The sequence below is a fragment of the Herpailurus yagouaroundi genome, unplaced genomic scaffold (genome assembly GCF_014898765.1).
Source record: "Herpailurus yagouaroundi ecotype Mexico unplaced genomic scaffold, PumYag 205, whole genome shotgun sequence".
Lineage (NCBI taxonomy): Eukaryota > Metazoa > Chordata > Mammalia > Carnivora > Felidae > Herpailurus > Herpailurus yagouaroundi.
Window position 1 is genome coordinate 3,572,210 of NW_024412436.1, and position 24,423 is coordinate 3,596,632.

At 42.1% G+C, this 24,423-nt stretch overlaps 1 protein-coding gene across 2 annotated transcripts in view; it reads left to right on the forward strand.

Moving 5' to 3' along the window:
- F5 (coagulation factor V) overlaps positions 1-24,423 on the forward strand; it is a 75,690-nt gene that overhangs the window by 39,772 nt on the left and 11,495 nt on the right. Inside the window, exons 8-20 of one of the 2 annotated variants that reach the window (XM_040451724.1) lie at positions 2,535-2,712; positions 4,193-4,292; positions 4,670-4,881; positions 5,967-6,117; positions 8,237-8,449; positions 10,000-11,630; positions 11,793-12,421; positions 15,097-15,271; positions 16,488-16,724; positions 17,576-17,792; positions 20,454-20,633; positions 22,726-22,842; positions 23,705-23,776. In XM_040451724.1, coding sequence (XP_040307658.1) covers positions 2,535-2,712; positions 4,193-4,292; positions 4,670-4,881; positions 5,967-6,117; positions 8,237-8,449; positions 10,000-11,630; positions 11,793-12,421; positions 15,097-15,271; positions 16,488-16,724; positions 17,576-17,792; positions 20,454-20,633; positions 22,726-22,842; positions 23,705-23,776 — 4,112 coding nt within the window. Of the gene's footprint in view, positions 1-2,534; positions 2,713-4,192; positions 4,293-4,669; positions 4,882-5,966; positions 6,118-8,236; positions 8,450-9,999; positions 12,422-15,096; positions 15,272-16,487; positions 16,725-17,575; positions 17,793-20,453; positions 20,634-22,725; positions 22,843-23,704; positions 23,777-24,423 lie in introns of both variants that reach the window. The other variant, XM_040451722.1, reaches the window with a different exon arrangement.

Here is a 24,423-nt window from a genome sequence, read left to right on the forward strand (position 1 = left end):
TGGACTAAAGAATTAAATGGAAGGAGAAAAGGTAAGGGAAAAGCTTTTTGACACTGATCTTGACAATGATTATTTTTTGGTATAACACAAAAAGCACAGGCAGCAAAAACAAAAATAAGTGGGCCTACATCAAACTAAAAAGCTTCTCTACAGCAAAGGAAACAATCAGCAAAATGAAAAAGAAATTTATGGAATGGGAGAAAATATTTGTGAGCCATATGTCTAAAATATATAAAAAACTCAATGGCAGAACAAACAAACAAACAAACAAAAACCCAACCTGATTTTAAAATGGGTGAAGGTAGGTGCCTGGCTGGCTCAGTCAGTGGAGGGTAGGACTTTTGATCTCAGGGTTGTGAGTTCAAGCGCCTTGTTGGGTGTAGAAATCACTTAAAAATAAAATCTTTTAAAAAATAAAGTAAACTTTTAGAAATGAGCAAAGGACCTAAGTTGACATTTTTCCAAAGAAGACATATAAATGGCAAATCGATACATGAAAAGATGTTCAACATCACTAGTCATCAGGGAAATGCAAATCATATCCACAGTGAGATTATCACCTCATACCTGTGAGGATGGCTACCACAAAAAAAGAGATGACAAGAGTTGGTGAGGATGTGAGGAAAATGGAACTCTGTACACTGTTGGTGAGAATGTAATTTGGCATAGCCATTATTGAAAATAGTAAGAAGTCTCCTCCAAAAATCAAAAATAGAAGTACCACAAGATCCAGCAATCCTACTGCTGAATATATACCCAAAGGAAATGAAAGCAATACCTTAAAGAGATCTCTGTGCCCCATGTTCATTGCATCATTATTCACAATTGCCAAGATATGGAAACAACCTGAGGGTCTGGTGATGGATGAATGGGGAAAGAAAATTCCAGACACACACACACACACACACACACACACACACACACACACACACACTGAACTATTACTCAGCCTTAAAAAAGAAGGAAAGCCTGCCACTTAAAACAACATGGATGAAGCTGCAGAACATACTGCTAAGACACATCCCAACACAAAGTGACAAATACTGTATGATCTCCTGATCTCACTTAAATGTGGACCTAATAAGCAGTATGGTGACCATAGTTGGTATCGTATACTTGAAATTTGTTAAGACAGTAGACCTTAAGTATTCTCACCCCTAAAAACGAATATAGTAACTAGGTGAGGTGATGGAAGTGTTAATTACCTTAATTATGGTAATCACATATATACATATATGAATCATCATTTTGTACTTCTCAAATATATACAATTTTTGTTTGTCAAAATCACCTCAATAAAGCTGGGAAAATACAAGACAAAGTCAAGGTGTTGCACTAAGTATAAAATAGCTGCCTGTTTGCTAAGGAATGAGAATATAAGTGTATTTATATTTACAACTCATAGTTGCATAAAGATGCTCTAGAATTATACACATGAAATTAATGCAAGTGAATATTTAGAAAATTCAGGTAGGTCAGAGACGTGGGATTGATGGGATATAGTGTGTGAGTGAGCATTTTCACTGTAATCAAAATCATTTGAATGTATTTGCTATTCAAATCTGCTATTCAAAAAATGTAACTGAGAAAGAAGGGCAGAAAAGGAACTTGCTCAAGAATCAGATAATAATAATTGGCAGAACTGCAATAAGGTTCCAGGACTCTGGCAACAGTCTGTGCTTTTTATTGTGCAAAATAAAGGCATAAATGGATCAGTTCTATCATGGCGCTTCTGTTTTTGCAAACTAAGGCAATAAAGAGGACCAAAAGGAAAAGTGGTTCATGTTGCTGCCCCAAATCTTTTATCATAAGAACTACAGAAGATGGGTGAAAGTGATTGCTTTTTAGTTGGCACTGGGATCGGGTGGATGGTAGAAGGGATAGCCCAACAGCACAGAACTACGTCTAATAAAAATAGTCAGAGCTTCCTGGGTGGGAACATATCTTTAGAGATTGAGAAATACCTGGTCAGTCACTAAGGGTACCACAAATTAAGTGATAAGGAAGACTTGAGAAAAAAAATTCACAGTATATCCTCTCATTCCTTTTGTTTTTTTAAAAATATAATTTATTGTCAGATTGGTTTCCATACATCACCCAGTGCTCATCCCAACAAGTGCCCTCCTCCCTGCCCATCGCCCTCTTTCCCCTCTCCCCCACCACCCATCTACCCTTAGTTTTTTCTCAGTTCTCAAGAGTCTCTTATCCTCTCATTGCTTTTGGATAGCTCTTTTTCCAGAGATTTCTAAGGTCTGTTCTAGTGACCAGAGTGACAGAAAGTTCTAGGTAGCCTTTTCTAACCACGCCTACAACTTTATCAGTGGTGGAGAAGACAGATAGATGAGAGGTTTCCAGTTTTCCAACTAGAGAGCAGATATTGGAACTTTGCAAACCACGTTAAGAATTTTTTTTAAAGAAAGTTAGCATTTTAGCTAATTCAAGAGCAGAACTTCTAAGCATAGGGTTTCCTCATCCTCCTGGGGTCTTTATTTGAGCGAACGGTTTAATTTTTTTTAATTTCATTTCACTTTAAGAAAATACAGATCTCTGCATTTGGATAATTTCTCAAACCAAATTGGAAAACATTATAAGAAGGTTGTCTACAAGCAGTACCAAGATGAGTCTTTCACCAAACGCATGGAGAATCCCAATATCAAAGAAGATGGGATCTTGGGTCCTATTATCAGAGCCCAGGTCAGAGACACACTCAAAGTAAGTACCACAAATATGGAACCATGGAAGAAATTAAATAGTGAAAGCCAATGTATAAATATGTCCATTATAATGTTTCATTCAAATGCAACTTCAGTTTTTATGTAGTATCTGCTCTGATTTATAGCCTACCTCACAACATAAAGAATCTAAGACAATTCATCAAATTGTAAAAGGATAAAGCAAAGAACCAATTTCATTGAGGTGAAGGATAATGTGGGGACAAAGAAAATAAAGCCATGGATAAATACAGTGGAACACACGCCGTATGTTCCAATCGGGTTGTCTGTAAATTTTGTCCAAAGCTTTCCAGCAGCCGAGTGAAAAGGGAAATATGTCAGGGCAAGATTCGCAGTACTCGTAAAGAAAGTATCGTTTTCCCTGATAGTGAGATCAGTTTCTCCCATGGATCCTTAAAAAGAGGATGCTGTATAATACAGTGGATGGAATCCTTGATAGAATCCCTATAATTGGTATAATAAATAAGTTGCATAGCTTTTTAGTATAAGGGTTGTCATCATAGCTGAGAACATAACAGTAAACACAACTGAGTATAAACAGTTCATCATTGTGCTCTAGGTATGTGGTTCTCCCATAGGCTGGTCTCTGATGAAGGTAAATTTAGACATGTATCAAGAACACCGAGTGTTCTTCAGGCAGCTTTCCTTAAATATATGCCACATCAGTCAAGCTTTTGATAAGAACTGGGCAGCAGAAAATTAAAGGTTGGCATCTTTGGCAAGGTTCTAGAATGCAGGTAATCTACAGATTAAGGATGAGCCAAATGCTTTGGCAATCGACCAGTAGGAGATAAGATTAAGGTTCTCTTTTGAAGATTAAGAAGGCTAACTATCACTCCTGTGTAAATAATGCTCCTCCTTTCACCCCTTCCTGGGGGTAAACTAACATATCCGCACACAAGGTCAATTCTGTTCATTTAAAGATAACAAAAGGATAGGAAGCAGCCTTTCTCTATTCCTCTTTCCCTTCCGCCATTCCTGATTTCCCCCATCCCTTTTAGGTGCTCTTAGCAAGTGTAAATATACCTCATTGGAAATTCAGGATCTGGCTATTTGTATGCCCCTCAAGAAGATAATGTCAAGGACAGTGTCCTGGGAGGTGTGCCAGGCTGGAGAAGGGAATCATGGTCTAGAGAGGAGAAGGAACAGATCTGAAGGCGGATGTGGTCCAAGTTGAGAGGAGAGGGGAAGGGGACAGGTTTGGAAAGAGTGATATACTGTGAGGAAAATACAGGGCAGACTTCTCTTTCCATTTTCCACCCTACCGTGTGAGTGAAATTCTCTCAAAAGTTTCTTCCAGGTGATGGGGAGAGGTTGCTGCTCAGAGAAACAGAACTAGTTTGCGAACACACACACATAAGCACGCCCTCCAGCAAGTGCGTTTGCCAAGCTAAGCATCCCATATCAATTCTAACGATTGAGCTTAAGTCCTGAAATAATGAATTGAGTTAACTTTGTAGATCGTGTTCAAAAATATGGCCAGCCGTGTCTACAGCATTTACCCTCATGGAGTGACCTTCTCTCCTTATGAAGATGAAGTCAACTCTTCCTTCACTTCAGGTTTGAACCCGAGTCTACTGAATGAAACTGTTCACCTCTGAGAGGCTGCCACGCTTTCCTACTGTCCTCTTTGCTCAGTAACATGCCTTGTGCAGTCAGGCAGTATACAAACAAGTAGGGGTATCCTAAAAGTCACAACGAAACCCTGCTCACTTCAGGGATTTATTTACCCTAAAATGTGCTGTTCTTTGTTAGTGCCATAGCGGCCTCTAGTGGAGCGATTTCTAACGGCGACACGTAATCCAAGGTTCTGTCAAGTGGAGCTTAGTATACACATATTCCTTCCCTAATACTACCTGGCTCTAATAAAAATTTTGCTGTTTGTTTACTGAAATAATTTTGAAAATGAAGACAATTTTACCTCCATTTTCTTTCAGGCAATAACACTATGGTCAGAGCAGTTCAGCCAGGGGAAACCTATACTTACAAGTGGAACATCCTAGAGTCTGATGAACCCACAGAAAATGATGCCCAGTGCTTAACAAGACCATATTACAGTAATGTGGACATCACCAGGGACATTGCCTCTGGGCTGATTGGGCTACTTCTAATTTGTAAGAGCAGATCCCTGGATAAACGAGGCATACAGGTATTCTGTCCATGGAGTAAACTTTTAGAAAATCTAGGAACTTCTGGCTGACACAGATTAGGTCTTCTCACTAGAGAATGAGCCTTCTTCTAGAGAACAGAAAATGCTAAGTTGTCCTCTTTAGTGCAAATGTGACAACATATATTCCTTTTTTTTTTTGTCTTGTCTATTTTCATCTGACTCTCACTGCAGAAGACAATCATTCTATAGAGTGATGCAGTATTTTGTTTTAGTTTGAAATTCCAGATATTTTGCTATGTGATCGGCAAGTCACTTCGCCTTTCTCAATTTCTTCCTTTTATGAAATGGCTAATACCCCTCCTAAAAAAATTTGACACGGCTGCTTTGGGGCTCAGTGAGATACCACCTGGTAAAAGGGTAAATCTCTCTACTAGTCCTTGTTATTTTTAGAGACCTGAACTAGGGAGAGATGAGAGAGATAATACTTTGGAGAGATAGCATCTGGTGAAGTTGGACCCAGACAATGGTCCATCTCTAGTGAGACTAAATTATACAAAAAAAATGTGAACAAATATATGGAACTTTATCAGGGACTAATAGTCTCATATTAGTAACTTAAAATTCCCAACCAGGCTAAGCTGTTATTAAAGAAGTTCATCCTAAGGCATACACCATAAATATATGTTTGGAAAATTTTTTTAAATGGACATTTGGAAGACCCTAACTTATTGAACTAGGAAAGGACACAGATAGGAAGAGGGATAAAGTTTTCCTATTGCAACCTTCTGTTTTATCCTTTGCAACTATTTGGAGCACATCTGGTCAATCTTGCAGGTTGAAAGGTATTCACTTACAGAGATAGAACACAATTACAGCGGCCGTGAGGAGATGGAATTTTTCTATTAAGATGTTTTAGTCTCTGAATTTCCTGATCCGCTCAGTTTGCTTTTGCACATTACCTTTGGCCCTAATGAGGGCCAAACCCTAATGGGTTTTCATACATGCCTGCATTTGTGGCTTCAGTGGCCCCAGGGACTGTGCCTCTTTGGTTTCTGAGAAGAGCTCAGTGTTGCGGGTGATGGGCTGGCACATCAATCACTGAACACAGCACTTTTACCCTCCAGAGGGCAGCAGACATTGAGCAGCAGGCTGTGTTTGCTGTGTTTGATGAGAACAAGAGCTGGTACATTGAAGACAATATCAACAAGTTCTGCGAAAATCCCGATAAGGTGAAACGTGATGACCCCAAGTTTTATGAATCAAACATCATGAGCAGTAAGTCAAATCACTGTTTTTGTCCGTCAGTTTTTCACTCTGGTGCTTAAAGTAGAACTGTGCCTAAAGGTGGAGACATGGAGTAGAATCCACTCACCTCTTATCCTCACTCGCAGTCCTCGCTTTGATGACGAAATTAGTGGATGATATTACAGAAATTTCTTTACGACATGAGGCCAAAAGCTTGTGACCCTTAGGAAGTCTTGGTCTCATGCTCCAGATGTGCATGCTCTGGGCACATACACTCCAGAGGAGCAGGGTGAGGGGTGGGGGTGGTGAGGAGAGGGGCTACAGGCTTGGTCAGTGGCATATAGGGATTTCAGACAGAGTGGGGGGCAAGGTGAATGCTCTTGCTAGCAGGGCAGAAACTGAGTAAGTAACCCAAAGCTGGACTGTCCAATCAAACTAAGGCAAAATGCATATGGGGAGCCAAGCGTCTTAAAGAGCCAATCCACGAAGAAGTTTGAAGGGAGCGATAAGAAGTTCAGAACAGAGGGAGTGGCCTGAGCCAAAGTCCAGGCATTTGCTGCAGTTTGCAATTTCAGTGCCCAGAGCCACTGCTCTGACAAGTCTGAGAGAGATTTGACTAAGCCAGCTGGAAGCAAACACTGCCACAGTGGTCAGGGTTCTCACCACATTTCCTTACACTCAAGAGTCATTTGACCACCTTCTCTGATAGGTGATCATAGACAGGAGGATGGCTTCTCTGCGGTCTGTTCATATGGCTTCAGATGACTGGCAGCTGGGGATTATCTGAACGGGCAGGTGCCATGGAAATCATTCATAATGGGGAGTTACTCCGCTTTCTTTGCATAATTTCATCTTGGCAGCGAATCTGTCATGGTTCTGGGCCAGCGCTGTCCAGTTTAAAATTATGCGTGAGCCACAAATGCGATTTAAACTTTTCTGATGGCCATATGAAAAAATGAAGAGAAATACATCCCAAATGTGATCATTTCACCATATAACCAATATAAAAATTGATGAGGTTTGCTTTCTTTATTTCATATACTAAGTCTCTGAAATCTGGTATATATTTTACCCTTTGAGCACATCTCCATCCAGATTTTCCACCTTTTTTTTTTTTTAATTTTTTTTTTTCAACATTTATTTATTTTTGGGACAGAGAGAGACAGAGCATGAACGGGGGAGGGGCAGAGAGAGAGGGAGACACAGAATCGGAAACAGGCTCCAGGCTCTGAGCCATCAGCCCAGAGCCCGACGCGGGGCTCGAACTCACGGACCGCGAGATCGTGACCTGGCTGAAGTCGGACGCTTAACCGACTGCGCCACCCAGGCGCCCCTGGATTTTCCACCTTTCAAGTGCTCAGTGGCCCCTGTCACTACTGGCTACTATATTATAGAGCTTTCGACCATTGAGAAGAGCCTCCTGAATGAAATACAAACTAAAAACATGTGTCAGTTCTTCAGTAAATATTTAAGGGTTCACTAGTGCTAGGCCTCATACTAGGATCAGGGCTAGGCTGGTAAACCAGGCAGATGTGGGCCGTGTCCTCAAAGAAATCAAGCCTGGGATTTTATTATCATTCCTAGAATCTGAGTAAAGATACTGCCTAAAGCTGTGTCCCTTTGAAAGATAATGAAGATGTGTGAACTCAATCCCTGCATGAAAACTATAGGTTATCTCAGTGCTAAGAGGGCACAATACAAGTTGCAAATGTACTAAATATGCATGACTTTTAGGGACGTTACTTCTTATTCACTAACTCATGTGTCAAGACGACTTTCTTACATTATGCTTTCCTTCCAGGTAGAATTAGTCTAGATAATATTCTAAATTGATGTTTAGAATATCTTTAAAAGCAGACCGTGGAAAACAAAGTGTCTGATACACACTTGACAATGAAGAAGTCAACATGAATGAAAAGCTTTGTCTTTATCGGAGTATTTCTCCCTTGGCTAACTTAGGAAATTAAGTTCTCCTTTGGGAAATCTGACTTTGATCTTCTAGTCACATGTTAGATCTGGTGGAGCTTATCTCAGATGATCACTGCTTTGACACAACCAAGTTAATATTAGGACATTAATCCCAGGTATAATTAGACATATGTCCTTTTGTTGGCAGAGGCCTGCGTGTTAACAGATTTTACTCTTTCAGCTATCAATGGCTATGTGCCTGAGAGTATATCCACGCTAGGATTCTGCTTTGATGACACTGTCCAGTGGCACTTCTGCAGTGTAGGGACCCAGGATGACATTTTGACCATTCACTTCACTGGGCACTCATTCGTCTATGGAAAGAGACATGAGGACACCTTGACGCTCTTCCCCATGCGTGGGGAATCTGTGACCGTCACAATGGATAATGTTGGTAAGAGCCTAGACACTTGGAGAGGCATCTCTGATCTCTAAAGGTCTGCTGCAGCTCTCCAGACTCCCACAGTTCCTGGGTTTACCTTTCTGATCCCTTTCAGGCTTGCCTTTCAGTATTTCTCATGACTTCTATTGGGTGGAATTAATTACTTAAAGGGTCCAGTCGCTTAATGGGGGTTCCATTTATCCTTCTCTGGGCTAAGTGAGAAGTAAAGACACAACAGCAAAGAGATAAGCCATGACTTAGAGGAGGAAGTGTGAACATTCAGCCACAAAAGAGCATTTCTTTTATCAAAAAAAAACCTTTTCAGGTTTTGTTTAATGTTTATTCATTTTTGAGAGACAGAGTGTGAGCAGGCGAGGGGCAGGAGAGGAAGACACAGAATCTGAAGCAGGCTCCAGGCTCCGAGCTATCAGCACAGAGCCCGACGCTGAGCTCAAACCCACGAACCGGGAGATCATGGCCTGTGCCAAAATTGGATACTCAACTGACTGAGCCACCCAGGCGCCCCTACCTTTTTTAGTTTAGTTTTTTTTTAATATATATAATTTATTGTTCAAATTGGTTTCCATACAACACCAGCACTCATCCCAACAGGTGCCCTCTTCAATGCCCATCACCCACCTGGGGAGGAGGGGAGCCAGGCATGGGTGTGGTGGTAGGTCAGGGGCTCAGTCTGCAGTTGGAGAAAGTGATTCCCTTTTTTAGTTTTTAAAGATAGTCATTCCACCATGCAGTAGTGACCATCACATATAGCGCCTTAGAGGCTGGCCTCAAAGCCAGCAGCGCCGTGGAAAGCACGTGGGCTTTGGAGTTGTTCAGATGCGCTCTGGCATTCAGTATGGACAAGTGACTTGACCTCACTGAGCCTCCGTGTTTTCATCTGAAAAACACAATAACAACACTTTACAGAGTTGCTCTGACCATTAATTGTAATATGTACCAAGTGCCTAGCACTCGGCAGACACCCAACGAGCTCTAACTATTGGAGACTCTCCAGGAAATCTGTATGCCAGCAAATAATAGCATTTCAAAGAGATTCAAAGTTTCCCTGGGCCCACCCAAGTCATTTATTGCTTAGAAATATCTATATGTCTCTTATTTGTTGGGGTGAACATCATTATCCTCCCCTCACACCAATTCGCAATATGTGCAGCTAACAGGATGGTTATGGTATTCAAAGCCCATTTTATTCTTCATTCATCCTTTTTAAATATATTCTAAAATAGTGATTCTCAAACTCTCTATGTTAACTCTTTTATCCCTAATCTCCACTGACCAATCCTTCGGGCCGATACTGATCACATGCTTGGATGTCACAGCATGTCAAATTGCTAACGGGCTTTCTAAACACCTTAGACCAACTTATCTCCTTCTGTCACTGTGGAACACTAATCAACAGTTCACGGATCAGTGGTGGCCCACAGACCATGCTGGACTGTCCCTGCCTGAAGTTCATTGAAAATCATCTGCCACAATGGATCCCAGTGTTTTTCTATATTTTTCGGGACTTAGAGCTCTCTGTTTTCTCTGTCTCTCTTCTGTAGGAACATGGATATTAACTACAGTGAATTCCAGTCCCAGAAGCAAGAACCTAAGGCTGCGATTCAGGGACGTTAAGTGTATCCGGGATGAAGATGAAGATTCATATGAGATATATGAACCTCTGGCATCTACAGCCATGACTACGCGGAAAATGCGTGATTCTTCAGAAAACAGAGGTGAAGAGGACGATGCTGACTATGATTATCAGGAAAACCTGGCTTCATGGTTAGGAATTAGGTCATTCAGAAATTCATCACTGAATCAGGAGGAAGAGGAGTTTAATCTTACTGCCCTAGCTCTGGAGAACTACTCTGAGTTCATTCCTTCAAGTACTGATCCAGCTATTCGTTCAAATTCTTCTTTCCTGAGTAGCATTAGCAGGCTTATTGTCCATAACTTTGCAGGACCTCACAAAACGCTTCCTCGCCCAGAAGCCACCAAAGCTGGTCCCCCCTTGGGACGCATTGGCTTGGACAAGAAATCAGTTCTCAACTCTTCCACAGAAGAACATTCCAGCCCTTATTCTGAAGACTCCATGGAGGATCCTCTCCCATCAGATATCACAGGGATAAGCCTTCTTCCGCTCGATGCAGATGGTTTCAGGAATCAAAAACATGCTAAGCACAATGGATCCAAGAAAGGAAGAGACCACACAACAAAGCATGGGACCTCCCAGGTGGGACTTTCAGCATATAAAACTGGGAGACATTTAAGACAAGGCAACTCTTCTTCCAGAACGGGAGCCTGGGAAGACCTTCCCGGTGATCTGTTACTCTTAAGACAAAAGAACCCATCAAAGATTTTGAATGGGAAATGGCATCCGGCTTCTGAGAAAGGTAGTTATGAAATAGTCCAAGATGCTGATGAAGACACAGCTGCCACTAAGCTGCCGAGCAGCACTCAGAATGCCTCGAGGACTTTGGGAAAAAGCAGCCCTTTCACAAACAAAGACAGAAAGCAGAGTGGCCACCCCCCATTTTCTGGAATTAGAAAGAAATTTCTGCAAGAAAGACAGGATGGAGGAAACGGTAGATTGAAGAAAAGCCCTTTTTTCATTAAAACACGAAAAAAGAAAAAGGAAGAGAAGCTTGCACACCATATTCCTCTATCTCCAAGGGGCTTTCATCCTCTAAGAAAGGCTAATACCACATTTGCAGACAGGAGACTTAATCACTCATTGTTATTCCATAAATCCAAGGAAACACCTTTTTATCCCACAGACCTCAATCAGACATTCCCCTCTGTGAATCTTAGCCTGATAGCCTCACTTCCTAACCATAATCAGAATCCCCCAAATGACACCGGTCAGACAAACTCCCCTTCAGATCTTTATCAGACAATCACCCCAGAAGAACGCTATCAAACATTCCCTATTCAAGACTCTGATCAAATGCACTCCACTACAGAGTCTAGTCATGGATCTCTCCCAGAGCCTGGCCAGATGCTCAACTATGACCTAAGGAACAAGTCCTTCCCTACTGACATTGCTCAGATGTTCCCTTCCTTGGAGCCTGAAGCCTGGCAGACAACCATCTCTGCAGATCTCAGTCAACCAACCCTTTCCCCAGACCTCAGCCAGACAGCTGTTACCCCAGACCTTGGCCAGATGGCCCTTTCCCCAGACCTCAGCCAGGAGCCTCTCTTATCAGACCTCAGCCAGATGGCCCTTTCTCCAGACCGCAGACAAACAACCCTTTCTCCAGACCTCAGCCAGACAGATGTTTCCCCAGACCTCAGTGAGATAACCATTTCCCCAGATCTCATAAAGATGAACCTTCCCCCGGACCTCAGCCAGGAGACTCTCTCATCAGACCTCGGCCAGATGCCTCTTTCCCCAGACCTCGGCCAGGAGACCCTCTCATCAGATGTTGGCCAAACAACCCTTTCTCCAGATACCAGCCAGACAACACTCTCTCAAGACCTTGGTCAGATACCCCTTTCCCCAGACATTAGTCAAACAGCCCTTTCTCCTGATCTCAGGCAGACATCATCTCCTCCAGACCTTGATCAGACATCCGACACCTCTGAATTTAGTCATTCATTGCTTCTTCCAGAATCTGGTCAGATTTCCCCTTCTCCAGACCTTAGTCAGGCGCCATCTCCTCCACTATCTTCTACGGTAAATAGCACTTTTATACCAAGGGAACTTAACCCACCAGTTGTAATAGGCCTCAGTGGAAATGATGGAGATTACATTGAGATTATTCCAAGACAGAAGGAAGAGAGCAGTGAAGAAATCATTGATGACATTGGTTACGTGGCCTATGATGACCCTTACCAAACTGACGTTAGGACAGACATTAACTCTTCCAGAAATCCCGACAACATTGCAGCATGGTATCTCCGCAGCAACAACGGAAACAAGAAATATTATTACATTGCTGCTGAAGAACTATCCTGGGATTATTCAAAATTTGCTCAAAGGTTTGGCCAAATTTTCTCCATTGATTTTCTCATTTTTCCACTACTGCTAAAAAGATTACAATAGCCTTGAGGAGATAATTCTGAGCAAATTATACTAATTCTGGGAAAATTTAGTTCCCCTATTGCAATTTGTCCTATACAATTTCCTTTGTCAATTCTACGATTAACCTCTCTGTATTACATGACATTTGGACAATATAAGAACAATCACTATAAGAAGTCTGTGATATTCTCTAGAGAAGCTCCCTCCTCTCTCTTCTTTCATCACTCATGTTCCTACCTCCTTTTCTTGCCCAAGTGCAGAGCCCAGCCTATCCATAGCTATCTGCTAATCTGGCTAATCAGAAGGAATCTCCTTTTGCATTTGTTTACGGAAAAACACATCTTTTAGTTGTTTGCTGATCAATATAAAGTGTATAGCATCTTGGTGAAGTTTAATTCAAATTACATGAGATTCCAGTGGCAGAGGCCAAAGCTACAAACCAGCTTAGAAACAAAAAGGCAACTTTATACCTTCAACTGAGGCAGTCATAAACAATGATTTCTTTTGCTTTAAATTTGAATTTTAACTTGGCTTATAGAATGAGTGCTTACTCTCTCCTAAGCGTTGTGCTAAGTGTTGAGACTATAAAATAGAATATAAACATACATGACTCCTGCCCTCATGGAACTTGCATCTAGTTGGGCAGGTAGATAAGAATCAAATGCTCACATAAATAAGTGTAAAATACAACTATGCTAAAGACCGAAAAGGAAAGGCAGATACATGGTGATACGGTGATATGAGAATTCAGGAACCTGACACTGAACATTCTAGATAGAGAGAATAGCATAATGAGGCCATGAGGAAGGAAGAAGCCTGAAGTCTCTGTAGCTGGAGCTCAAGAAAGGGGTGAGTGTAAGAAAACATTGGGCTCGCTCTACAAAGACCAGATGCCACTAGGCTTTGGGAAGAATTTTGGTGTTTATCCAAAGAGCGTTGAAAAGCCCTTCAAAAGCTTTAGCCATTCTTAGCTTCATAGATTATGTCAGTTCCTTTCCTGGACCTTGTTACTTTCATCTTTTAAATGAAGGAGGTACACCAAATGTCCCCCAAGGTCCTCTTCTGCTTTAACATTTCAGGTTCCAGCCATTCTTCGACCAGAGATGCAATTATGTAAGTGGCCTGACTTACAACAGAGGGTTCCTAAGGGATCTATATATGTTTTGAAAATGGTTTTCAATTCAATTCTGCTTAAGGATGGAAAGCCATATTGGGCTGGACTCTGGACTTGGCCTGTATTCTGGGATGACAATATAGAGAAAGAAGAGGTTGGGGGCAGGGGGGACAAGGGGCAAGTCTTAGCCAGCAATAGTGGGAGAATCACAGCTTGGTGACCATGCTCACACCATGTCTAATATATAGTTCACAGATTTTATAAAAGCTAACAACTACACTGAAAATCAAAAGCCAAAGTGTAGAGTAAGCAAACACAATATATGGTATGGCTCACAGAAATTATTTCATTAATCTGATGCCTGGCATTTCCATATTAGAACTCTGTTAGCTTAAAACACAGTTTCACATGACTTCCTATTTAAATGTAGCTCCCACTGCTATATGAGAATAATTTATCTAGGGATTTCTAAGAGAGGCCCTGAAAGAGTAAAATTTAGGGTGTTTCCAAAGCAGAAAGGGATAGAACCAGGTCCTTCAAAATCTTATGTCCCATTCCAGATATGCAACCCATGTTTATGGAACTCACAGCTGCTTTGCTGATCCCCATGTTTCTGTGAAACTATGCTTAGGGTCTGGAAGGATGGGGTCAGTGGTGTAGGAAGACCAGGAGGAAGACAGAGTGGGATTCTCTGTTGATGGATTGTGGTGCATGACAAATTCTATGACATTGATGGATGAGCTTTCGGCCTGTTTCCATAGGCTTGAGAAATGTAAGTCAGTGAAAAAATCTGATGTGCTCTGGCCCCAGACTGAGCTGGTGAACTATGTGAGGAATGATGCGATTTAACAACAGCAAACACGAGAAGGGTGGCTACTTTCATTCACAGGGGTGACCATTGTCAACTGACAGCCCCAAGCTGCCAATCCCATTGCATGGCTTTGTCTGCTTCTGATATTAAAATCTGCTATGTGACTATATGATTATAATTATTTGTTCATTAATACATTAAACAAAAGTTGATCCAGTGCCTGTCATGTGTCAGATGATTTGCCAGGCACTGGAAATTAAATAATGAGCAGACTAGGCACAATCCCTGACCTCATGGGACTTTCACTCTAGTGTCAGAGTCAGATTTTAATAGATAATATCACAAATAAATGATATATACTGTACTGTACATAAAGAGAAATTTAAGAATACTACAGGAATATACTATATACACTATGGTAATACTGTGAACACTTAGAGAATAATATAGGCAGATTTCACCTACTCTAAAGGATCATAGGAGCCCTTACCGAAGAAATGATACATGAGCTGGGATCAGAAGGATATTTACTGGCTTAAGTTTTTACTCATTTATAGTTTCATTCATTTGTTCATTAAGTATTTATTAAATATCTCTGCTAGACACTATATTCAGAAGCAGGGATAATTCCTCCAATTCTTCAGTGGTCTTTCATTTGTTCTTTTAAACAAATACTATTATTATTGTTGTTGTTATTATTATTTCAGTGAAGTAGATAATGAAGACATTGACGATGTTCCAGAGAACACCGTATACAAGAAAGTGGTCTTTCGAAAGTATCTTGATGGCTCTTTTACCAAACGTGATCCTGCGGGGGAGCTTGAAGCTCATCTCGGCATTCTTGGTCCTGTTATTAGAGCTGAAGTGGATGATGTCATCCAAGTAAGTCATCTTTTGAGCATTGTTAAGATCATCAGAAGAATTTCCACAAGCACCAGGGGGTTGTAACAGTGAAAGGGGCAGGGGGGCTATGGGTGATTTATTTACTTTCCAAAATGAACAAACAATAACACATCTTTTCAGAGACTGCTTGCCAAGTACAGTAAAACCTTAGATTGCAAGTAACTTGTTCTGCAAGCGTTCCACAAGATGAGCAAACATTTCTAATAAATTTGAACTTGATAAATGAGTGATATCTTGCAATATGAGTAGTACATGACGCCGAACGTCACATGATCACAACTGAGCCAATGGTTCTTAAAATTCACTTTGACATACAAGTGCTTTGGATGACAAGCATGTTTCCGGAACCAATTATTTTTGCAAACCACGGTTTTACTGTCGTTTGATAATCTTCAAGAAAAAAAATGATCTCATGATTTTATTTCCCCTTCTGCTGAGCTCCCATTCATCACTGCAAGGGTCAGTTCTGTTTTCCCTAAGAAACTTTTTTTGCCACCCCAACCTCTCCTGCACATTCAACCGAATAGCTCCTTCCTGGCATTCCCATGAACCCCATTCATACTTTGTTTACAACACTTTTGATCTCCAGATTTTTTAGTTTATTTATTTTGAGACAGAGAGAGGGTGAGCAGGGGAGAGGAACAGAGAGAGGGAGAGAGAGAGAATCCCGAACAGGTTCTGTGCTGTCAGTGCAGAGCCCAGCGCAGAGCTGGATCTAATGAACCGTGAGATCGTGACCTGAGTCGAAATCAAGAGTCGGTTGCTTAACTGACTGGGCCCTCCCTGTGCCCTGGGTCTCCACATTTTTAACTTGAATCCATATGTGCACGTGTCTCTTCATCAGGAGGTTGAAAGTTTATTGTTAGCAAGACCCAAACTTCATTCATCTCCACATCTGCAGCACCTATTGTGATCATTTCATTCGAACATAATGTCAGTACTTTTGCTTAGCAGAAGAATAAACATGTTTTGGTATTTCTAGGGTAAACTACTTGGGCCCTATCTCATAGGATATTGTAAAAATCAGGTGAAATAATACATATGTGACTTTGAACCTGCATGCAATTAATATATTCTACTGTATATAGACCTATGTCTAATTTAATAGCCATCTACTTGGGCCTATAATAATGACATTCTTTAATTTGGATTTTTGTTGATCTTAAGTACATTTGTGGACCATTCCTTTTTCTAGGTTCGTTTTAAAAATTTAGCATCCAGACCATATTCTCTTCATGCCCATGGGCTTTCCTATGAAAAGTCATCAGAGGGAAAGTCTTATGAAGATGATTCTCCTGAATGGTTTAAGGAAGATAATGTTGTTCAGCCGAACAGCAGTTATACATACGTATGGCATGCCACTCCAAGGTCGGGGCCAGAAAACCCTGGCTCTGCCTGCCGGGCTTGGGCCTACTACTCAGCAGTGAACCCGGTAGGTACATCCATTAAAAATTTCTGTCATTCCCCTAACCCTATAACTTGAGTCCACCAAATGGAAGGGTCAAGTTGATCTCCTGTTAGATGTCTGTCCTGTTTTCCATGAGGAATGTGTGAGGATTGTGGCCAGTCGTCTACAGCCACTTGTGTTCAGAGGTCAGCGAGAGAGAAGCAAGTGTTCAGGAAGGGCAGTGGGGATTACTTAAATTGTTGAACCTGGTTAGAGTGACTACGTTTGCAGAGGAAGACGTTTATTTGCAATGTCCTCGAGCAAGTATTAGCTTTCTTTAGCTCTGCCTTTATGAAACAGCTACAAAATCAAGACTCGTTCGTTTGGGGCACGGGAGAGAGAGAGAGAGCACAGACTTCGAGTTCAACCCTTCTGTCACTTCCTGCGTGGGCCTAGGAAAATTACTTGACCTCTCTCAGCCTCAGTTTCCAAAAGTTAAAAATGAGAAAACAGTAGATAGCACACAATAGGCACTTGGTAATATTTGTTCAGTAAATGAGTTTCTTTGTATTTAATATACAGGATTGTTGTCTGAATTAAATAAGACACTACAGGCAAAGTGTTTTGTGTATTGGCAGATGCTCAATAAATAGTGATTATAATAGTGTCGATATTGTCACTAATTGCAACATTATCATGACTGCCATGCTGAGATAAAGTATTCATCAGAGGAAGGGAATACGAATGCCACAGCATTTGATAATGATACCTAGGCTTAGTAAGCTATTCCTTTATAATCTTCCAACTCGGAGCCCCTGAAGTTTCCTTTTCTGTATCATCAGAGGAAATCCTGCAAGAGAGCAAAATACGTGCAATTTGTCCCTACTGTCTTCCAGGAAAAAGATATCCATTCTGGCTTGATAGGTCCCCTTCTGATCTGCCAAAAAGGAGTACTTCATAAGGAGAGCAACACGCCCGTGGACGTGAGAGAATTTGTCTTACTCTTTATGGTCTTTGACGAAAGGAAGAGCTGGTACTATGAAAAGAAACCCCAGTCTCCCAGGGCTTGGAGACTGTCATCCTCCGAAGAAAAAACCTCCCATGAGTTTCATGGTATCGTCTTCTGACTTTGATCTAATCTCTGACCTAAATCCCCCTGGGTGCACGTGATTCCTGCCCTCCGTCTTCATAAGATTAGACATGAGGTGCTTCGAAAGAGGTGCTTCCGATGTCGCCCGGCAGGTGGCGCTGCAGGTGAAGGGGACAGAGAAGTCTGAAAGCTAGCGCAGGAGCCCGCAGAACTGACCCAACCAGCCGACAAGGAGCCAGTGTGGGTCAGTCTATGGTAGTTTAGGGATTAGCACTATTCTGCAGTGTAAACAGTTAATGAACCTGTTCCTTGATCTAAAGGAACAACCATGTATCTAGAAGAAGTGATCACTCATGTGTACTTTCTAAATAAGAACATGACAGTTCCAGCCCTCAGCACTTCCCAGGTGGCATCGGAAGCATCTAGAACAAAATGAGATAGGAAACTGGGTAGTTGGGTCACAGGAGAATCATGGCAAGAGAGCATTGCTGGGGGGGGGGAGGGGTGAGTGGGAAAAGCAAATGTACTGTGAACTCCATTCAGGAATTTTGTCTGTAAATTGTCACTGAATTAAACCTTGGTTTGTGAGCATAATTTGTCCCGGAAACATGCTTGTCATCCAGAGCACTCGTATATCAAAGCGAATTTCAAGAACCATTGGCTCAGTTGTGGTCATGTGATGTTCGGCATCACGTACAACGCATATTGCCAGACAACACTCATTTATCAAGTTAAAACTTATTAGAAATGTTTGCTCGTCTTGCGGAACACTCGCAGAGCAAGTTACTCACAATCCAAGGTTTTACTGTAGTTTTAGAGAAAGGCAGAATTTAGAATTAGGTGAAAAACAAAGAGAATGACTTGGGGATTAGAAAAATAAATGAAGACTGAGAAGCCCTGCTTTTAGAGTTTGATGAATGGAGGGAATTGCTGTAAGGTTTCTCATCAGGATGGATCTGTGCTTTGGGTATGGGTAGGTCATTCCATGAAACAGGAAAGGAGAAGGTTGCTTGAGGAATAAAAAAAAGACTTACATACCACATCCACTTCAGTGCCACCACCACCCCTCCCCCAGCCAGTCGCCACGGCTAAGTAGGTGTATTCTGCCTCCCCTAGCCCATTTACACACTCGGGCTGCCCTTCTGATCTGATCTCACCTGTATAAACGCTTGCGGGTAGAGGAAGGTGGACAACATAATTTATGATCTGCTCCAAAACCCTACCCTCTGACTGCTTATCACACAAAGAAGTTAAAAAGATTCTCTTAAGCTTTCTAGAAGAGTGTCAATGGAAAGCTGACCAATAACTCTGAGCGGAGCTTCCTTTTCTCTTCTAGCATTTCTAGGTTTTTCAGCCTAGGCTACTTGGTGTTTCGGGTGGCAAACACACGCTGCTGAAAACCTCCCAAGCTGGTGGGAACACAACGGCTGCAGACTCAGCTAGGCTGGTCAGCTGGCTGTCCCCTTTCCTGTTCGGTACCCTTGAGCCACTGCTTCCGATTCCTCAAAGAAAGAGTAAAATGCATCCGGGATAGTTTAGTTTGAAAGGTACTCTGTAATTTGGTAATCCCCATGGCATAGTATTGATCAGGGTATTTGGTAAGCAGACAGCCCGAGTTCCCAGCCTCAGACTCAGCACCTGGCTTGTGCAGTGCGTGCTTGTAACTAAGTGGTGAAATAGGGAGTAAATGAAGGAATTCTATTACTCAGTTCAATTTATCAAACATTTACTGAGCACCTGCTTGTTGAGAGACTTCATTCCACATCCTGATGTAATGATTTAGCAATGCTGACCCAATAATTGCTTGAGACACGTTTCACTCTTAGGAAATCTATTTCCTGCACAGGTGAGGGGGTTAGGCCTGGTGTGAGGAGTAGGAAGATAGGTACTCTTTACTTGATGTAACCTCAAGGATGCCAAAATGACCTCAACTCCTTTTGCTCCCAAAATTCACTCGCTCAGTTCCTGAAGTCCCATATAGTTCTTTTTACTTTGGAAAAACACTACTAATAAAAACTTCCCTCACTTCAATCTCAGCTAAATGCATGGTAGCCCAGAGCTTTATCAGTAAAATTTTGTATTATTTTTTAAGGTGATCAAATTTGCGAAGTGCTTTAAACACACACACACACACACACACACACACACACACACACACACACACACTCTTCACTGAGGGAGAGTGGATGAAGCCTGAGAACCCCAGACATTTAAGCTGGGAAGAGGGCAGAGGAGCTATCATACAAATGAGACAATAGACATGAACCCTTATGGTCTGCCTTCCTAATTTTGCCTGGAACTATCTCTGAATTTAGGAGGCCTCAGGGTGATGTGCTGTGTGCTCTCAGTCTTTTTCCTTTAACCACTGGAGTTCACCTATCTGGCCTGTGTTAGTCTTTCTGTTTTGGTAGTGCAGGAAAATGTCAAGGGTAAGTGAGTGGAGCCCAGGGAAGAAGTGTGAGGTCCAGGGTGAAGAGTGAGAAGCCACATGAGAAGCTGCTGTGGGCTGGCATGAGGAGGAGCTGGAGGGCCCGTCTTAGCCTCCCTCTGGTAGCAGGACACACAGGGGTCCGGACGGGTGGAGTGATAAGAAGATGGGTGGTGAACAGGACGCCTCCTACTTCCTCACCAGCCCCTCTGCCGTGTACACGGGTTTCTAATCGATTGCACCTCTGTCCTTGCAGCCATTAATGGGATGATTTACAGCTTGCCTGGCCTGAGAATGTACGAGCAAGAGTGGGTGAGGTTGCACCTGCTGAACATGGGCGGCTCCCGAGACATTCATGTGGTTCACTTTCACGGCCAGACCTTGCTGGAAAACGGCACCCAACAGCACCAGCTAGGGGTCTGGCCCCTTCTGCCTGGTAAAGATCTGCACGCTGTAAAGAGGTCCCGGATGGAAAAAATGGCTAGGGAAGGCGATCTTGGCAACATAACTGTCCCTCATTCCGTCCTGGGCATTTGCTTCCTAAGGGTCAGGAGTGGGTTCTGGCACAGATCCTGGGCACAGCCATTTCCCCAAACTGCAGACAGAGTATGACAAAGTCAGCCAGTGTAGGCACTGGGTGCAGCTCCCCACAGGCTCAACTCGGTTCTACGGAGATGTTACGTCTGACGCAGTTTTTTCCAAACCGCACTGTGTCACGTAGGCCAGGTCTTAAACAGATTACAAAATGAATCCCACAGGGCTCAGGCTGCTTTAGCAGCTTTCTGTCGGGAAGGAGATTAAAAACTTACTAGGGTTTTGGGATTCTTGCATCCGTGAATTCTGTTCCGCACACTCTGACCCTGATACCTTTGGGCAAGTGACTACAGGAATCTTAATCTTAAACTGACTCATGAGGCTGTTGGGACAGTGCCGGGGGGGAGGGGGGAGTGCTTTTAAGGATTATAAAAGCTAAAAAATAAGAGGGGTATTTAGAGCTTTCATGTACAAAGTAATGAAAAGGCTTAAACAAACCAACCATCACAAAGGATTTTTATGTGCCAGTGAGTTGTTTTATAGGCATATCTGTGCATTGCAGGGGTGTGAGTGCCAGGGACCCTGATTCTCAAACTGCAATAGGCATAGTGAAATTCTAGGAAGCCGGTTAAAACATAAATGCTAAAGCAGAGATTTTGCTTCTGGAGACTTTGATGTCAGACAAGGGCCCAGGACTCTGCATTTTTAACAAGCAGCCTTGCTTCCACAAATGCTCTGAGAAGCTAGGCAGGGCAGTCAGTCCTTTGCCAGAACTTTGGTTGGGAAGTTCCTATGTGGGTCAGCCTCAGTTAGGCACAGAAGTCCAAACAGGACTGGTTTGGTTAAAGGTGGGGGGAAAGAGTGTTCTTGGTTGGTTTGTTCAAGCCAGTGGCTCACTAATGGAGCTATGAAGACCCACTTTATTAAAATCAGGGACAGAGGGGATTAGGTCAAACTTCTGGCTTTTTACCAAATGTAAATTACCAGATCCGTCATCCTTCCCTTGAGCCTGAGAAGCTGGAATTGGCTGGCCCATCCAAATCTTCAAATCTAAAGATCTCCATTGGAGAGTGGAAGGCTGGAATCTTTTTTCGTGTGTTAGAGGAGGACCATCAGCTATTAATTTTTATTCACCATCTGGGAAATAGTCACAAATTACAGTCAGCAGAATTTAAGTGTAAACTGGTGATGAGTAGCATTGAAATAACAGAGTGGGTAATCAGAGGTTTCAGAAACGCCCTTCAGTGATTTTCTGAGTCAGTTTATGTGTATCTCTATCCAACTATGTAAACCTAATAGAAAATTTGAAAACATGGGAGATAGATGTTTTATTTTTATTTTTCTTATGTAAAAAAAGAAACACTAGTGAAATGAAGGGAGAGGAAGGAAACACATACAATATTCCTGAGGCCCAATAATGAGTCATTCAAGGCCGCTTTAATACTTAAGACTGTGAAGCTGTGTTGTATACGGGTTAGCTTGTGACATTAAATGTAGATCAGTAAAAGTTACTTTCTAGTAAGGCATGCTGGAGGTTTTTTAAAGTCTGGGCCAATTAACTTTTAGTAATGTGTGTGTGTTGTTTTGTTTCATTTAAAAAAAATTTTTTTTCAATGTTTATTTTTGAGAGACAGAGAGAGACAGAGCATGAGCAGGGGAAGGGCAGAGAGAGAGGGAGACACAGAATCCGAAGCAGGCTCCAGGCTCTGAGCCGTCAGCACAGAGCCTGATGTGGGGCTTGAACTCATGAACAATGAGATCATGACCTGAGCCGAATCGGACACTTAACTGACTGAGCCACCCAGGCGCCCGTTTTGTTTCGTTTTTATCTGTTTGTTACAACTCTAGCCCTGCCTAAAGAGAAATGGATAATTCATAAGTTCTTTTCTAAAACTCCGTGTGATGCAGGGATTTTAGGATTCTTTGACAGCTGTCAACTAATATTAACTTTTAATCTTTGGGTATGTAATGTCGTGCTTCACTTCCTATTTTAGGTTCATTTAAAACTCTCGAAATGAAGGCATCAAAATCCGGTTGGTGGCTCCTTGACACAGAGGTTGGAGAAAACCAGAGAGCTGGGATGCAGACACCTTTTCTCATCATAGACAGAGGTACACTCTGAGCTCCATGGCATGTTTCTAGAAGGACAGTCCCTGCTAGAATATTATTAACTTTTAAGTTCGAAATACTCAACTCTGGGACTTCTGCATGACAGAGGTACAATCTGTAGCAGTAGCTGCTTGTATTCTGACCTGTGGTCTGATTATACTGCAAACATCAGTCTTCTAGGAACCTTAAACCACATGCTTCAGCCCAAAGGCATGCCTTTCAATTGGGAAACCAGTATAAAGCGTCTTCCTTCATGACATGTGATTCATGGGAAAGTGAGTGGAAGAATTTTTCCAGACTCCTAGAGCAGAGGAGGGAAAAGATACCAGGAATTAAACAATGACTAGGATAGTCTCTGAACTTGGCATTTCAGTATTTGAGAAACAGTTCCCATATGTCCATCCATGCAGCCAGCCAGCCAGCATTTATTAGGTACCTGTCGAATACCAAGCACTGTGTCCACATCTAGGTATCTCAGTGGCTGGTATTTTCTTTTGTGATCAGAATGTAAATAGCTCTGTAACTTTTGGTCCAACTTTTGGGAACATAGACTTATAAAGGGTAGTACGCAATGTTGTAAAATGGCTTTATTTTAAGATACAAGCAAATGGAAATCAGTTTAAGACTAACTGCATTTCAGGACGTCAGTGGTTTTCCTCTAGGGTATCACTATTTCTGTTAGAGCACCAGTCTTGAGAGTACATTCACCTGTTATGATCCAACATATTTAGGTCAGTGCCACATAAGGTAGGTGAAACTATTGAATCACTGACCCACCAGAGGTATAATCTCTAGCCACGAAATTTTACTTTGTTAATATGTATTTTCTAAGCAAAAATTATTCATTGTTCTGTTTTTTTGTAGAATGTAAGATGCCAATGGGACTAAGCACTGGTATCATAGCTGATTCACAGATCAGGGCTTCTGGGCATTGGGGTAAGTAGTAGCATCATAGCCTTTGAAAGGCGCCTCCTATAACTGTGCAGTATACAGCCTGAAAAACCATCCGTGACAACCCTGCCTGTTGAATCTATGGATCATTGCTTGTCTCCAGGCTTTTCTCTACCACAGAAAAGCACCTCTATCGTAAGGTGCTCATCTGGTAGAGGAAGGAGCAAAAAACCTGTTGGCATTCCTTTATCACTGCCTCCCTCCCTGGTGTATAATGTTCCTAAGGAGTCTCTCCCCCGGGAGACCAAGAGCTAGGGGTCCTCAGAATCTCTACAAGGCAGTACAGCCTCTCAGCAGGGATTGAGCGAGGAGTGGATCTCTCTCTCTCTCTGACAGAGAGAGAGAATCTTAAGCCGGTTCCATACCTAGCACAGAGCCTGATGCAGGGCTTGATACCCACAAACTGTGAGATCATGACCTGAACAGAAATCAAGAGTCAGATACAACCAACTGAGCCCCTTTCTTTCTTTTTTTTTCTTTTCCTTTCTTTCTTTTTCTCTTTCTTTTTCTTCCTTCATTTCTTTCTTTCTTCCTTTCTTTTTCTTTTTCTTTCTTTCTTTTCTTTCTTTCTCTTTTTTTGTTTTCTCCTTCCTTCCTTCCTTCCTTCCTTCCTTCCTTCCTTCCTTCCTTCC